This window comes from Salvelinus namaycush, chromosome 17 (assembly GCF_016432855.1).
Source record: "Salvelinus namaycush isolate Seneca chromosome 17, SaNama_1.0, whole genome shotgun sequence".
In the NCBI taxonomy this organism is placed as follows: Eukaryota; Metazoa; Chordata; class Actinopteri; order Salmoniformes; family Salmonidae; genus Salvelinus; species Salvelinus namaycush.
Window position 1 is genome coordinate 21,236,190 of NC_052323.1, and position 15,499 is coordinate 21,251,688.

The 15,499-nt window shown below is 45.7% G+C and overlaps 3 protein-coding genes and 1 long non-coding RNA gene across 5 annotated transcripts in view; 2 read left to right on the top strand and 2 right to left on the bottom strand.

Moving 5' to 3' along the window:
• Positions 1 to 2,670, top strand: LOC120062425. The gene is made up of 4 exons (XR_005478401.1): positions 1 to 46; positions 1,282 to 1,413; positions 1,560 to 1,667; positions 2,006 to 2,670. It is a non-coding gene; the product is annotated as an uncharacterized LOC120062425 (long non-coding RNA).
• A 1,070-nt stretch (positions 2,671 to 3,740) lies between these two features.
• On the bottom strand, positions 3,741 to 7,226 carry LOC120062426 (zinc finger and BTB domain-containing protein 3-like). Of its 2 annotated transcripts, none has more exons than XM_039012397.1 (2): positions 7,198 to 7,226; positions 3,741 to 6,097 (listed from the first exon to the last, which is right to left on the bottom strand). In XM_039012397.1, exon 2 carries the CDS (start codon positions 6,093 to 6,095, stop codon positions 4,278 to 4,280), a length of 1,818 nt encoding a protein of 605 aa, XP_038868325.1. In that variant the 5' UTR covers positions 6,096 to 6,097; positions 7,198 to 7,226; the 3' UTR covers positions 3,741 to 4,277. The 2 variants fall into 2 exon arrangements, with proteins under 2 accessions (XP_038868325.1, XP_038868326.1); XM_039012398.1 differs by lacking the exon at positions 7,198 to 7,226 and adding an exon at positions 6,429 to 7,186.
• trpt1 (tRNA phosphotransferase 1) lies at positions 7,037 to 10,330 on the top strand. Its single transcript, XM_039012400.1, has 7 exons — positions 7,037 to 7,621; positions 8,388 to 8,469; positions 8,627 to 8,796; positions 8,999 to 9,176; positions 9,408 to 9,464; positions 9,571 to 9,681; positions 9,791 to 10,330. Exons 1-7 carry the CDS (start codon positions 7,565 to 7,567, stop codon positions 9,811 to 9,813), a joined length of 678 nt encoding a protein of 225 aa, XP_038868328.1. The 5' UTR covers positions 7,037 to 7,564; the 3' UTR covers positions 9,814 to 10,330.
• Positions 10,246 to 15,499, bottom strand: part of LOC120062427 (fermitin family homolog 3-like) — an 11,957-nt gene continuing 6,703 nt past the window's right edge. Inside the window, exons 5-15 of the mRNA XM_039012399.1 lie at positions 14,757 to 14,925; positions 14,546 to 14,648; positions 14,174 to 14,281; positions 13,623 to 13,757; positions 12,891 to 12,937; positions 12,596 to 12,720; positions 12,282 to 12,388; positions 11,919 to 12,131; positions 11,240 to 11,364; positions 10,883 to 11,024; positions 10,246 to 10,704 (exon numbers count right to left, since the gene is read on the bottom strand). Coding sequence (XP_038868327.1) covers positions 10,525 to 10,704; positions 10,883 to 11,024; positions 11,240 to 11,364; positions 11,919 to 12,131; positions 12,282 to 12,388; positions 12,596 to 12,720; positions 12,891 to 12,937; positions 13,623 to 13,757; positions 14,174 to 14,281; positions 14,546 to 14,648; positions 14,757 to 14,925 — 1,454 coding nt within the window. The 3' untranslated portion in view covers positions 10,246 to 10,524. The remainder of the gene's footprint in view (positions 10,705 to 10,882; positions 11,025 to 11,239; positions 11,365 to 11,918; positions 12,132 to 12,281; positions 12,389 to 12,595; positions 12,721 to 12,890; positions 12,938 to 13,622; positions 13,758 to 14,173; positions 14,282 to 14,545; positions 14,649 to 14,756; positions 14,926 to 15,499) is intronic.

Below are 15,499 nucleotides of genomic sequence, written 5' to 3' on the forward strand. Positions count from 1 at the left end.
TTCATCACCAAACCCACTGGCTCCAGGTCATCTATAAGTCTTAAAGGTAAAGCCCCGCCTTATCTCAGCTCACTGGTCACCATAGCACCACCCACCCGTAGCACGCGCTCCAGCAGGTATATTTCACTGGTCATCCCCAAAGCCAACTCCTCTTTTGGCCGCCTTTCCTTCCAGTTCTTTGCTGCCAATGACTGGAACGAATTGCAAAAATCACTGAAGCTGGAGTCTTATATCTCCCTCACCAACTTTAAGCATCAGCTGTCAGAGCAACTTACCGATCATTGCACCTGTACACAGCCCATCTGTAAATAGCCCACCCAACTACCTTATCCCCATATTGTTATTTATTCTTTTGCTCCTTTGCACCCCAGTATCTCTACTTGCACGTTCATCTTCTGCACATATAACCCTACGGTGTTAGTGCTAAATTGTAATTATTTTGCCACTATAGCCTATTTATTGCCTTACCTCCCTAATCTTACTACATTTGCACACACTGTATATAGATTTTTCTATTGTGTTATTGACTTTTGTTTATCCCATGTGTAACTCTGTGTTGTTTGTTTCGCACTGCTTTGCTTTATCTTGGCCAGGTTGCAGTTGTAAATGAGAACTTGTTCTCAACTGGCCTACCTGGTTAAATAAAGGTGAAATAAATAAATAAATAAAATTAAAAAGAGGCACCATACCCCAAATGAGTTGACTGCACGCGCCAAAAACATGTCTTCCTGTGGTGAAGAAGACGCTCTTATCCAACACGTCAAAGTTTACTTTAGTGTAACTGTGTTTTTCAGTCCACACACTGTATCAATATTGTCAACCAAATGTTTCGAATATTTTTGTTTGCGAAAGTGCCCTAGAAAATCTTGCAGGCTGAGCATGGGAATCAGTCCATTGCATTGTTGAATAGACACGCTAGCTAGCTAAAGTTTGCCAATTCTACTGTTATCATAGGTTTCCCAATGATCTATTTTATATTTATTCACTGCAGTGCATACATTTTCCTTAAAGCTGAAATCCGCAGAGAGGTATATTACAAAGGAAGATCAATGCCTTAGCCAGCTAACTTGCCTTCTGTCCTGGGCAAGGTGTGTCTTTGCGCTAAATCCTGACTACTCAAATGACGTTGCAAGAGAGAGGAAGTGGGAAGTAACAACCGCTAAAGATCAACATAGGAACAACGTGTGATGGCCCAAATGCCCATAAATGGAATGTATTGTAATCTATAATAGTGCATATGAGCCATATACATGTTTCTGACATTGTGCCCCTCGCTTTCAGGATGTCATCCAATTGCAGTGTTACCACGTTACAGCTGGACTCGGTGAGACAGGCAGAATGCCACCCTGTTCACCTGCTACCCTGCAGAGGTGTCCCAGTTCTTTACAGCCACCATCAAAGACTGAAAACATGGTACGTTGAGGCAGCAGTAGCTGAATGCCTGCATTCTGTACATAAACCGTTGTGGAAAACCAAAATCAAAGAGTACTGAGTGTTGTGTGTAGTTTACTGTCAATACAGATTACTTTAATACAGATTCTCTTCCACATTTCCCATAGAGAAAACTGTGTCGTTCAGGGGTCGTGGGTTAAAAGGTCAGGAGCTGTCCACAGGGCTACACAGGCCTGGTGCGAAGAGAGGTCAACAAACCAGGCTCTGACCAGGAGGTAAACAATAAACACTGCCTTAAATCATCACTGTCTGGCCAACATTCACATAATCTACCATAGCAGGTCAACAACTCACAAGGAATACTGTCAGAATCTGCTCAAATCTGTCTGTAATCACTGACCAAAATCTACAAAACATTTGCCACTGGGCAACAACTCACAAAGATAGCTATAATCAATGTTTGTGCTGTGATCCCCACACCAACCAGGAAATATGATACACTTCCTTTTCCATTGTCTGCAGCTTGGACACATACTGTACAACACCATGCTGCATATTTAAACTCTTCACTCACTGACAGTAATGCTATATGTGAGCTAATGTGTGTGTCCAGGACAGGGAAGGTGTCCTCAGTGTTCCATAACATCACCTACTGGAACCTCGAGACTCCACCCAACTCTGATGACGGCATCGTCATGGCAATGGCCTGATCTGGCAGAAGTGGCGAGTGTGCAAAACAATAATTTGTTTTAAGAGGACCATTAGCATGCTTTACCATATGTGGCCCAGGCGTAATAACACATGATTCATCTTTGACAGATACACATGCCAGTGGATGACTGACATGGAAGAGGCCAAAGCAAAGATCAATCCCTTTTCTACCCTAATTTTCCTGCTGCAGCCCGAAGACTGCCTCAATACATTGGTTGTGTTCAGTAGCCATTGCTTAGCTTGTGAAAATAGGAATAATGGACAAACAATGGGTAGAACACTCCTCACAGTCCCTAGTGTTGTAATGGACAGTGTCTATCTTTTACAGATCTATGGGGTGAATTGTGCTTGCTGTTTCTTGTGACTTCTGTAGCTATTGTACCATGTTCTTTTTGTTGTATATTTCTGTCAACAATTCTACTCATATTATAGGCCATTGTAATACAGATTGTGTTGAAGTCATTTATTGAACAGTACTCCAATTGAAGGAAATATCTAAATACACTGCTCAAAAAAATAAAGGGAACACAAACAACACAATGTAACTCCAAGTCAATCACACTTCTATGAAATCAAACTGTCCACTTAGGAAGCAACACTGATTGACAATAAATTTAACATGCTGTTGTGCAAATGGAATAGACAAAAGGTGGAAATTATAGGCAATTAGCAAGACACCCCCAAAAAAGGAGTGATTCTGCAGGTGGTGACCACAGACCACTTCTCAGTTCCTATGCTTCCTGGCTGATGTTTTGGTCACTTGAATGCTGGCGGTGCTCTCACTCTAGTGGTAGCATGAGACGGAGTCTACAACCCACACAAGTGGCTCAGGTAGTGCAGTTCATCCAGGATGGCACATCAATGCGAGCTGTGGCAAAAAGGTTTGCTGTGTCTGTCAGCGTAGTGTCCAGAGCATGGAGGCGCTACCAGGAGACAGGCCAGTACATCAGGAGACGTGGAGGAGGCCGTAGGAGGGCAACAACCCAGCAGCAGGACCGTTACCTTGGAGTTACATTGTGTTGTTTAAGTGTTCCCTTTATTTTTTTGAGCAGTGTATGTTGGACTGAAGAACTGTCCATGTTCTATTCACAGCAATGAAGTAGTAATGATACTCATCCAATCGTGAAAGTTGGCAACAATGGAGATTTCTATATAGAAGTATCAGACAATTATGCTATTAGCATTGACAAAAACTGTACCCTTGACAACTGCCGATTTCTATCTAGAATATATCATAACATACAGGTAACTGCCAAAATAAAGGAAACACCACCATATGTTTTAATATGGCGTTGGACCTCCACGGGCCAGAATAGCTTCAATGCACCTTGGCATAGACTCTACAAGTTTCTGGAACTATTGGAGGGATGCGACACCATTCTTCCACAAGAAATTCCATCTGGTATTTTGTTGATGGTGGCGGAAAACGCTGTCTCAGGCGCCGCTCCAAAATCTCCTATAAATGTTCAGTTGGGATCTGGTGACTGAGACGGCCATGGCATATGTTTTACATCTGATCAAACCATTCAGTGACCACTCGTGCCCTGTGGATGGGGGCATAGCCATGGTAGCCAAAATAATGGCCTGCCCAGCATTTTTATACATGAACATAAGCATGATGGGATGTTAATTGCTTAATTAACTCAGGAACCACACCTGTGTGGAAGCACCTGTTTTCAATATACTTTGTGTTTCTCATTTACTCGTGTTTCCTTTATTTTGGCAGTTACCTGTAGTACAGTACACTAATTATTTTGGCACTGAGGTCATAGTAAGACATCTGGTACAGATACATATGTAAAAGACAAAAGTCCTGAAAGTCCCATTTAAAATAGCTAAAACACCACTGGCCCCTGTCCCTCAGGAATGCAGACCCAGCTAGTTGACCAAGTGCCAGGTCTGCTCATTCCCGGGCATGGGCATGTCTGGCTTGCACCACCTGTCTCACCACTAGGTCTGAAAAGACCATCCTGGTGGAGGGCAACATCAGGGCGACATGCTCTAAATCCTCCCTCAACCTGCGCACTAGGTCTGGGCCTCTGGCGTTTTTCAGACCATTTGGAAAGTCATTTTGAATGCTTCTCAGATCGGACATGCAAGACCAGGATGTCTGGTGTTGGAAGGGGGAAGGCATAAATAATGTGTCATTTTCTTTAGTATGGAGAAGTATACAGCTAGCTGTGTGGAGGCTGGCCCTCCTCAGTGTCTCCCTTACTGCGTTTGGCTGGCAGGCTGGAGTCATGAGCCTTCCTAATGTGGCGGTACAGGTCACCTGACTGCGTGTAGCTACGGTAACAGTAGCGGCACTCGTAGGGGCGCTCGCGCGTGTGCACAATGGCGTGTCGCCTCAGGGTGTACGCGCACGAGAACGTCTTCCCGCAGACGCTGCACGTGGGGACATCCTCAACGTAGTTCCCCATGGAATCCTGGAAGTAGACGGGCTGGTCAGAATGTTGGCCCACAGAGGGGAAGAGGGAGGAGGGGAAAGGGGGAGCGTCAGAGGAGGTGGTGCCGGGTCCGGAGGGGGAGAAGGAGAGAGGCTCAGAGGGGTGGGAGTGGGTCATCTGGAGTAAGGCGTGGTGGGGGTGAAAAGGGAGGAAGTGGGGGTTGTTCAGTTCGTCTCTGTGGTTATCATCATCAAAGTCATTCCTATCCTCTACCTCCATCATCATCCCTCGTTCTCTCCCCTCTATTCCTCTCCTCATCACCACTCCTTCCATCTCCTCAAACTCCTCGTCTGAGATCACTATGGCCTCCACCTTTACCTTCACCCCATCCTCCTGCTCCACTTCTCCTCTCCCTGCCAGGGGCTCCTCCACTCCCACAGTCCCCATGTTAGAGTGTTCACTAACCTCCCTGCTCTCCCTCTCTGACCCCCCATGCTGCAGCCCTTCAGGCCTGGACAGGGTTGAGGTTTGGCCCTGATGGGTTACAAGGTTCAGGTTGGGAGGTGAGGTGAGGTGGAGTGACAGTGGATGCTGTATTCTAATCTGAGGGTGTGTGTTGATACTGAGACCATGCTGCTGGCATTGCATGCCTGGTGTGATGACTGTGCTCTTGTTGTCAGAGACAGGGTCATGGCTGTCATGTTCTGGACTGGAGGAGCTGCTGTGGTCAGACTGGGTCAGTATCCCCACCATGGAGCTGGAGCCATCAGTCTGGGTCACAGGTACCACTGGTGATGCCGCTGATGAAGAGGGCTGGCGCTGGTGGCTACTGTGACTGTATGACTCTGTGGAGCTGCAGGGGCTGCAGAGGGCCGAGCCTCCCTGACCCTCTCCCTGACTCAGACCCCCCAGCCGGAGAGAGGGACCGGAGGTGAGGGTAACCAGCTCACCCACATGAGTGAGAGCGTGGTCCATGCCCGGCTGGGTGGTGTCGGCCATGTCCGGACTCAGAGGAGCGTGCGCCAGAACGTCCACCCTCCTCTCTGACCTCGTAGAAGAGCCCAACTGGCTTTTCTGCAACGCCATTGACGCAGACTGAGACACTGACATTGCCACGGCCACCGCTTTGGCAGCTCCTGTTGCCATGCCAACCCCGGGTCCACTACCACCCACTGCTGCCACTCCACTCTCCTCTGGGCGCGTGCTGTCTGCCTCAGCCGGTGGTGGTCGGTGCTGTAGCCGTCTCTTACACACCCGGACTACCTCGTTCATGTGGAGGAAGCTTGCCGCCGCCAGCACGTCCTCTGCTGGGGGAGGGGTCTCCAACCTCAGCACGCCTTCGTACATGAAGTCTAACAACAGGCCGAACGCCGCTGCTGTCACGATATCCCCGTCCAGCGTGACCGAGCTGGCCCCGCCAGCACCAGCAGACCCTGGGGGATCGGAGTAGAACATGTGGAAGAATGGAGAGCAGGAGGCCAGGACAGCCCGGTGGGCGAGGAAACGGGAGGAACCCACGAGGACGGTGCAGTCGCACAGGAACCTACGCTGACGCTGAGAACGCAGACCTGACAGGAGCTGCAGGGAGTGTTGGGGGAACTCCATGACTGTAGAGAGGAGGAGAGATAGAAAGGGGGAGGGAGAGGGGGACATAGGAAGGAGAGAAGGAAGAGAGAGAGGAGAATGAGTTACAAGGGAGTCTGATGGATAGGATGACATGAAAGAAACAAAGAACCAGTGAAGCACCTACTGAAAGTGTTGCAGTGTGCTCCCTCACACTGGCAATCAATATACTTCAGAGAAGTCTGATTGGACTCGCCACCCTTGTCTAAACATCAGACTTGCCATGGTTACTCCATGGATTATCAGTCTGACTGAAGTCACCCTAGAAAAGATGCAATAGTCTCTACAGGCCAATAAAATGATGTTTACACTTACTCTACCGGTTGGTCCTTTTGGCGGTAAGAGGTGGAGGCAGGGTATCCACAGGAAAGGGTTGTTTACCCAATTTTTGCGACGCCGGTAGGTTGTCAATTGTATTTTCAATCTCTTCATGTATGGCAGGTGATGCACAATATGCCAACAATAGCAGAATGTAACCGAAAATAGTCGACCAAAGCATGTGTCCTTGCAATCAGCTGTGTGGTTAGGTTAGGCTCAGCCATAATCAGTATTAAAAAAAACGGAAATACCAACCATATACAGAACGTTGAGCCTAACGTTACATGTTAGAGACGAGTGTATAAGTATTAAACTCTAGGATTCTAAAAGAGGCTATCGCTTCTGACCTTAGTCGTCAGGCATTGGTTGTATGCATGGTGAAGGCAAGAAACCCCTCATGCTTCTCTTCCCAACAAGCGCTGCAGGCAAGACATAACGATCAGTCATTTTCCGTAGCTAAACATCAACTGTTGTTCATAACTAGAAAACATTGCAGGTTCTTAGTAGCGAGTAAGTGCGCGATAAACACGAGTGATTCATGTATTTGAATGTTTACAGCTGTTTTGATGCTAGCTGGCCCAATGTTAGCCAGCTAACTGTTAGCTTGCTGACACTGAATTATGAAAATATTAGCCCGTACATCTCTAAATAAACATGTTTCATATCACTTCATTAAGGCTTTATAGGGGCATGTACCAAATGTAGTTAGAAACATGATTGTTATATTTCACTCAATCATTGGCCAGCTGCTACAATATATTCTTACCTGCTAAAGACGTAGCCTCTATCCTGGCTTTATTGACACAAAACAAAGAGATAAAGTCACTTACTGCCACCTACTGGTTGGAGTCTGAACAAAGTGGAAGTGGAATGTGCCTGCTTGTTTACATTTCGTTCTGTTTTTACCATATATGTAAATGTCTATTTTGCCAGTGAGTTGTACGACCACAGTTGTTGATTGCGCTTTGAATGTGCGAACTTATTTTTAGTACGCATGGCAATTGGCATGTTTAGTAGGCATGTCGGGCACCATACCATTTGAATCATTGTGGTAGCTTGCCTTGCTGTGTAGCCTACTGTAATGAGAATTGAGAGAGATCCATTCCACGTTGAACCGACAGAAATAACTGTAAATGGACCGTGGAGGAAGAGGACGTGGAGGAAGAGGGAGGCGAGGTAATCGTGTAGAGGTAAGAGAAGAGAGACAGATATTAGTCCCTTTTGGGCTGTACCCTATTTCTAAATATTGCATTATTCCTTCTCCAATTCTATTATAGCTAGTAGCAGGGTACTGGAAAGCATCTGGAGATATTGTTTTCCCTACAGGTTATAGAAAAAGCAGAAGCTCTGAGTCAGACCCCTGGCCTAACTACGGGTTATGGAAAATGAGCTGTTTTAGTTTTTCTCCAGTAGGTTCCCTGAAGGAGAAAATGTATATGTCAAAGATAATAAAACAACAACACTATAGTAAATAGGCCTACTATAGCAGGAGTGTCAAACATATGGGACAAAACTGTGTAGAAATGACAATGAACTTATATTGATACAGTTTCTTGACTGTCCAGCTCGCTAATAATCACTGTGCACAGTCAATGGACCTATATTGATACAGTTTCTTGACTGTCCAGCTCGCTAATAATCACAAGACAGTTAAGGCGCATCGAAAATTTCAAAAACGATGGATATATTTGATTTGATTGAGTTCGACACCCCTTTACTACAGTAATGTACGCGTAAATACTACAGTATACTACAATCCGCAAAAACACTAACGTCATTACTATAGTATATACTAAAGTTTTATTTTACTGCAGTATTTATACTACAGTATACACTACAGTATTGTTGGACTAAAGTCTGCAAAAACACTACAGTGAATAATATAGTATTTACCATACTATACTGTAGTATTTTTTTTACGTGGGTCACAACCTGTGTGCATGTGTTGCCTTTCAGGACAAGGATGTCCGCCTCTCCAAGTCTTTGTCCTTTGCACTGCGCCATGGAGCCAATCAAATGGGACTTCACATGAATCCTGGTATAAAAGCAGTTTATTTGGCTGCATTTTGTCTATCTTATAATAGTTACCACTGTACCAGCATTTCATATTGCTGCACAATTAACATGACATGCAATCTACAATCTGTACTCCTCATTTAAGTCTGAATGATAATGCTGTACCTCATTGTCCCTAGATGGCTTCCTATTTGTGGAGGACCTACTGGCTCATGCACAGTTCCACGCCTTCTCATTGGAGGACGTGGAGAGAGTTGTGGCCACCAATGACAAGCAGCGATTCAAGCTCCGCCCTCACCCTGAGGACGGACGGCTGCAGATCCGAGCCAATCAGGGACACTCTGTGCAGGTAGGAAATATTTCCAATATAGTGCACTTATTTTGGCCAGAGCTCAGCCCACTTAGGGTCAAGACTAGTGCACTATAGAGAATAGGGTGCCATTTCTGACACATCCCTAGGTGGAGCATGACGGGGTCATAAACAATGGCTAAACAGTGCCAGGTCTAGTGTCAGTAGTAAGGGTCTGCTGTGTGTCTGTCTGTCTGGGCAGGTGTGTGATCTGGACCTGAAGGCTGTACAGCATGGTTCTCCTGATTGTCCCAGGGAGGGAATCCATGGCTCCTATCTCCGCAACTGGCCCTCCATCCGCTCCGATGGCCTCAGCCGCATGAACAGAACACACATACACCTGGCCATGGGCCTACCGGGGGAGGACGGGGTCATCAGCGGTAAGGGAGATGGGGGAGAGAGCACTGTGAAAGTATTTTGGCTGAAATACTCCTGGATCATAGCCTACTCCTGGATTTAAAAGCATGCTCAATGAAGGATTTCCTAAAGTGCTTTTAGTCCCGAAATTGGCTTAATCTGTGTCTGGATCTGGGTCTGGTTAACTTCTCATAGAGCCTGTCATAGATGGCCTTCGTTTTGATGTCTGTATCTTTCTGCTCCCTTTGCTCCAGGCATGAGGAGAGACTGTGACCTGGCCATATTCATTGACGTCCCCAAAGCATTGTCTGGTAAGCTCAACCGAGGTAATTTACAGTAGCCAAGTGCTGCCAATGTAGTGCTCTCATGTCTAAATGCATGAGTATTTTCCTTTGTGTGTCTTTGTTTCTTCTGCAGAGGGTATCCAGTTCTTCTGGTCGGAGAACGGTGTATTGCTGACACCTGGGGACACTGAGGGGAAACTACTTCCCCGATACTTCAGCCGTGCCCTAAAACTAAGACCCACACGTGAGTACCTCACACATGACACACACTCATGAAGAGAATGATGTTAGATGGGAGGGATGGATAGAGAGGGAAGTGAATATTGACAAATGATAGAAATCTTCTGTTTCAGAGAGTATTCTGCCACTGGAGTAGGTGAAGAGGGTTATCTGTGCTTTGGAGGTAAAGACTTGGCTGAATTTGTCACCAGACGGCTGTTGATTTCCAGTTCTGTCTAGACTGTTTACTGGTAACCAATACTGTTCAGGACCAGAACCCTGAAGACTCTGGGTGAATAAGACTGAGACTGAAAACACCGTCAACAACAACTCAACAACAGCTCTAATACCATACAGGACACAGTACAGGCACAGAGACTGACTGGTGTTCCTGATAACATTGTCACATGACAAAGACCCAGAGGATGCTATCAGATGGGAACCAACAGGCACAAGCTGTGGGTTTGCCAACGGACAGTCTCAACTGCTCCACAGAGATACACACACACTGCCTGCGTCTTCCTGTGCCGTCAGTCACATTTCAGGAAACTCTGCCACCATACTCTTAAGAACACAACCATCAAGCCAAATGCCTCATCTGGAAATTATAACACCTGTCAACTGTTTTATATATGTCAATAAACATATTTAATTCTGGATTTCAGAATTGACAATTCTTTACATTGTTTATCATTTTCTATTAGACTATATTCATGGGTCACCTCTTCCTTGATTTATTGAACAAGCAACTGCATGTCTTTTAGGATCCCAGGGTGGACAGGTTGTCATTTCTCTTCAAGGCTGCTGCAGCCGCACCCTTAAACACTCAAACTGTCCACTGGTGTATCTGATGTGGGGGTTGAGGGTGTCACAGAGCTTCGTGGCCCCCTGTCAGCTTGTGGAAGAGCTCTTCGTTGAGCGTGTCACTCTGCTCGCGGCTGCGTGTTGACATGAAGATGTAGCCTCCAATGAACTCATGGACGATCTTACAGTCAGCCGTCACACAACTGAACGCCATGTTCACGTTCCCATCAAACTCTATCGCCACCTGAGAGTTCGTAACACCCACACACACACACCAAAGATGAGAAAACGCTAAATGACCAGAAAAAAGGGATACAGAGACAGTGTTCAGTGTGTATTTGGCGATGTAGATTACTAAAGAAGATTATGTGCAGAAAAATGTGAACATTTTGATTGATTGTTTGATTGACGGGTCAGGTCACCTGTCGTATGTCCCAGTTGACGTTCCACTGCCTCATGTTGTTGTAGCGCCATGTCTTGACCACGTCTCCCACCCCCAGGTCGATACGGATCAGACGGTTGGGGGCGATACCCAGCACCTCATCCTTCCTGCTGCCCTTGAACCTAAACGGGTCAGAGACCAGCCACTAGACGCAACTTCACCACAACAATTTATCATTAGACCAGCCCTTAGCCTCTCACTAATCTTTAGTGATAGACTTAACATAAATGTAAATTGAGGTATCTGCCTAGCTAGTGCACGCAATATTTGGTTCTAGGTACCGAGACTAGCCTCGCTGTGAAACATGTAATACACTGGGTTGCCAGATCCTCCTTACCTCACCACCACAAAGGAAATTCCAAAGTCTGGCAGGGCCTGCCAGATCTGGAGAAAGCGAAGGAGGGCGTCGGTCAGGGAGAGCTGAGCCACGTTCTGATATGCCTCCAGGATACGAGGGGTCAACTGGGCATGGCCAAAGAGAGAGAGGGTCAAGGTTATATTATGTGGGGTTAGAGGGAGGTATAATGGTCGCTCTCAAGTGACTCAACAGAGTTGTACTGTGTTTGATATACAGGTACCTGCCAAAATAAAGGAAACATTTGTAAATTAAGGTTCTGGTGGCTCTCATGGTGTGGGGTGTATTTTCTTGGCAAGGTAAACACCAATAAAACGATGTAAGCGATATGCCATGGCCGTTTCAGTCACAAGATCTTAACCCAATTAAACACTTATGGGAGAATCTGGGGCGGCACCTGAGACAGAATTTTCCACCATCAACAAAACACATACTAATGGGATTCCTTATGGAAGAATGGTGTCACATCCCTCCAATAGAGCTCCAGACACTTGTAGAATCTATGCCAAGGTGCATTGAAGCTGTTCTAGCCAAACGCCCTATTAAGACACTTTATGTTAATGTTTCCTTTATTTTGGCAGTTACCTGTGTATCATGATGTAGTTCATCAGGGTTTATCATTGGCACACACATGATGAAGATGTTAATCGCTACTTGGTACCTGTTTGACCTTGTACTTCTTGCTGTAGCGTGGAGAGACCAGGCTGTGTGTGTTGATGCTCATGCTGTCGTCGGTGTGTGTGTTGGGGTTGGTCTGCTGCATGGCCAGGAAGGAGTGGATGCTCTGGACCTCGCTCTGGAACAACCTGTCTGCCAGACTCTTCCCTTTAGAGGCCAGACGACAGGCTGCCATCCACCTGGAATACTGCTCCTCCTGGAAAGAGAGAGCGAGCGAGCGAAAGATAAACAGAGCAACGTATACTTCAATCATGGGCAAGATCTTAGACCTTATCGTGGATCTTAGTTTGTAAGAAATGTACTACTCATGTATATGGCAGTGTACGTTTGTGTGTGTGTAACCCACATGTTCACAGCGCAGGTAGACCTCGTTCATGCCCTCTGGAGCTGGAATCAGAAGTTTGATGCAGAACTTTTGTCCAGCGACGTTTACATCGGGAGCAGCCTCACAGCCTGAAAAAGGTGAAAGGTAATTTTACTGTTTGTATAAGCAGGTGAAAGAGACAAAATACATTGGATTTAAGGGAGAATCTCAATTGCATTTCCTTGATTTCTTCTCCGACCTTCTCATCCAATGGGTTTTGAGAACGAGGCCAGGAGAGAGGATGCAAGAAATCAAGGAAATGTAATTGAGATTCTCCCTCAGTGTCTGCTTCATACCTTTGAGGTTGATCTGTTGAATGGGTTCGCCCAGGCTCTCCTCTTTGCTCTTATAGTAGGAGATGGAGGCATCCTTAAACTTGAACCAGTACTGCTTGTATCCCTTCAGAGTCAACCTCTTGGGCCTGAAACAGAAGTACACTTACTACTGTTATTATGCATCAGATGCTGTGTGTGTGGGTGTGGCTGTGCTGATTGTGCGTGTTTGTGTGTGTAATGTGGTGTGTTCCATTGTAAATATAGAGTAGGTAATTGAGGAATCAGAATTGTTTTCACATAAAATGTCGGATCTTACCGGAATATCTTCAAATAATCATTCAGCTCTGGGGCAGTCAGGTTCTCCTGTGTTGAAGACAAAGTAACATGCTAATGATTCCATGTCTGACTTTTCAAATAGGCATGTGTCACGGTCGTCTTGAGGTGAATGAATGGACCAAGGTGCAGCGTGGTATGAATACATCTTCTTTTATTTACGATGAAGAATGAACACAAAACGAAACACTTATACAAACTATACAAAACAACAAACAAACGTGAAGCTACAAACGAAAGTGCACACACAAGCTACTTACGTTCAACATAGACAATCTCCCACAATCACCTAAAGCCTATGGCTGCCTTAAATATGGCTCCCAATCAGAGACAATTAATGACATCTGTCTCTGATTGAGAACCAAACCAGGCAACCATAGACTTTCCTAGAACTCTCTCCTGAACACAACCCCATACACTATACAACACCCCCTAAACAATACACACACCCTAAACTAGACAAAACACACAAACTTCCCATGTCACACCCTGACCTAACTAAAATAATAAAGAAAACAAAGAATACTAAGGCCAGGGCGTGACAGCATGGGAAATCATTTTGGCATCTTTTTACCCTGTGTGGATAAAATCTTATGTCATTCTACTGAGGCTACTTTATTTATCTAAAGTCAAATACATATATTTTGACTTCACAATGCAATATATTGTGGGACATGTTTCTGTCAGGTGGAATAAAGAGTCCTAATGTTCTGACCAGCATGTCTTGGGGGCTGCTTTCTGCCCCATCCAGCTTGACCTCCAGACCCTGTAGGGCTGAGTCCAGGTCATCCATGGCTGGACTGGAGGTCATCGTCTGGGGCTCCGACAGGGACAGCTTGTTGATGTGGTACTACGGGGGGGGGGGGGGGGGGGGGATTGAAGATGACAAGAGAGAGGTAGTCATAGTTAAACTTACAGCACATTAGAAATGGGACATCACAGGCCAGTTACATGTCAGTACATGATTGTGGGGATGTTACAATGCATTCAGGAAGTATTCAGTCCCTTTGACTTTTTACACATTTTGTTACATTACAGCCTTATTCTAAAATGTATTAAATCGTTTTTTTCCTCATCAAGCTACACACAATACCCCATAATGACAAAGCAAAAACATGTTTTTAGACATTTTTGCAAATTTGAGTTTCTCCCATTCCTCTCTGCAGATCCTTTTGACAGTTGATGCTCTATTTTGGGGGTTCAGGATTGTTGGGGTTCAGGTATTAGCATGAAGGCACATGTCTAGGAGGTATCCATCCTGTGTACCTGTATAGCTCCAAACAGCAGCATCTCCTCCTCAGTACAGTCTATGTCCTCCAGTAGGATGGCCCAGCGAGCCTGCTCATACATCTGGGTCAGGCGCACCACATCATACTGAGAGGGAGGGAGGGAGGGGGGAGAGGTGAGGGGCAGAGAGAAAGGTGAGCAGGCAGAGAGAGAGGGAGAGAAAGGGGAGAGAGAAGAAAGAGTGAGAAAAAGAAGTGAGAGGTCAGACGAGAAGACAGAAGCGAGGCAGTGAAACCCAGATGGTCAGATTCGAGAGTAGAGTTCACACTTCTATTTTAGAGGCTATTTCCAATCCAACTATCACTTTTCATTCTCTATATCACTCACTCACACACATAGACACACACACACCTTGGGCTCCAGGTCATGGAAGCAGTAGTATTTGAAGCGCAGCCAGAGTCTGTCATTCTCCTGAACGCCCTGCTGCATCAGTGAACGAGAAGAGTCCAGCCACCTGAGAGAGATAGGAGAAATTAGTTAGAACAAAGGACAACTACAGAGAGAAGTGAAGATAGAGACAGAGAAAACGTGTGTGTGTATGTCTGTGTCTGTATGTCTGTACCTGCTGTGGATGTGGGCCTTGTCTACCACACTGGCGGGGCGGTACAGCTTAGCGATGGCCTCTGGGGCAGGTGCAGGCTGGGAGACTGACAGCATCTTGTACACCTTCTCAGTCTTAAGAGAGTCAGCGAAATGGGCAGGCATTCCATTATACAAACAGGGGCGGGACACTGGGTAGGAAGGGAAACAGGCCAGGGTCAATATTGGCTCATATAATAAATATATCTAGATCCTACTACTATTACGACTGCTACTACTACTGCTGCTGCTACCACTACAACTGCTGCTACTATTACTAGTACTACTACTGCTACTACTACTACTACAACAACTGCTACTGCTGCTAGTACTACTACTACTACTGCTGCTACGACTACTACTACTACTACTGCTACTAGTACTACTACTACTAATACTGCTGCTGCAACTACTACTACTAATACTGCTGCTGCAACTACTACTACTACTGCTACTACTACTACTACTACAGCTACTACTACCACTGCTACTACTACTACTGCAACTCGTGCTACTAGTACTACTTCTACTGCTATTAGTAATACTACTACTGCTACTACTACTACTACTACTATGGCTACTTCTACTACTGCTGCTACTACTACTACTACTACTGCTACTAGTGCTATTACTAATACTAGTACTAGTACTACTACTACTACTGCTGCTACTACTACTACCGCTACTTATACAAGTACTACTACTATTACTACTAGTACAACTACT

Excerpts from the sequence above, each read along its gene's own strand:
- LOC120062426 (XM_039012397.1), bottom strand. The coding sequence starts at position 6,095 with ATGGAGTTCCCCCAACACTCCCTGCAGCTCCTGTCAGGTCTGCGTTCT.
- trpt1 (XM_039012400.1), top strand. The coding sequence starts at position 7,565 with ATGGACCGTGGAGGAAGAGGACGTGGAGGAAGAGGGAGGCGAGGTAAT. Across the intron at positions 7,622-8,387 it reads GGCGAGGTAATCGTGTAGAG|GACAAGGATGTCCGCCTCTC; the intron begins GTAAGAGAAGAG and ends GTTGCCTTTCAG. Across the intron at positions 9,682-9,790 it reads CCTAAAACTAAGACCCACAC|AGAGTATTCTGCCACTGGAG; the intron begins GTGAGTACCTCA and ends CTTCTGTTTCAG.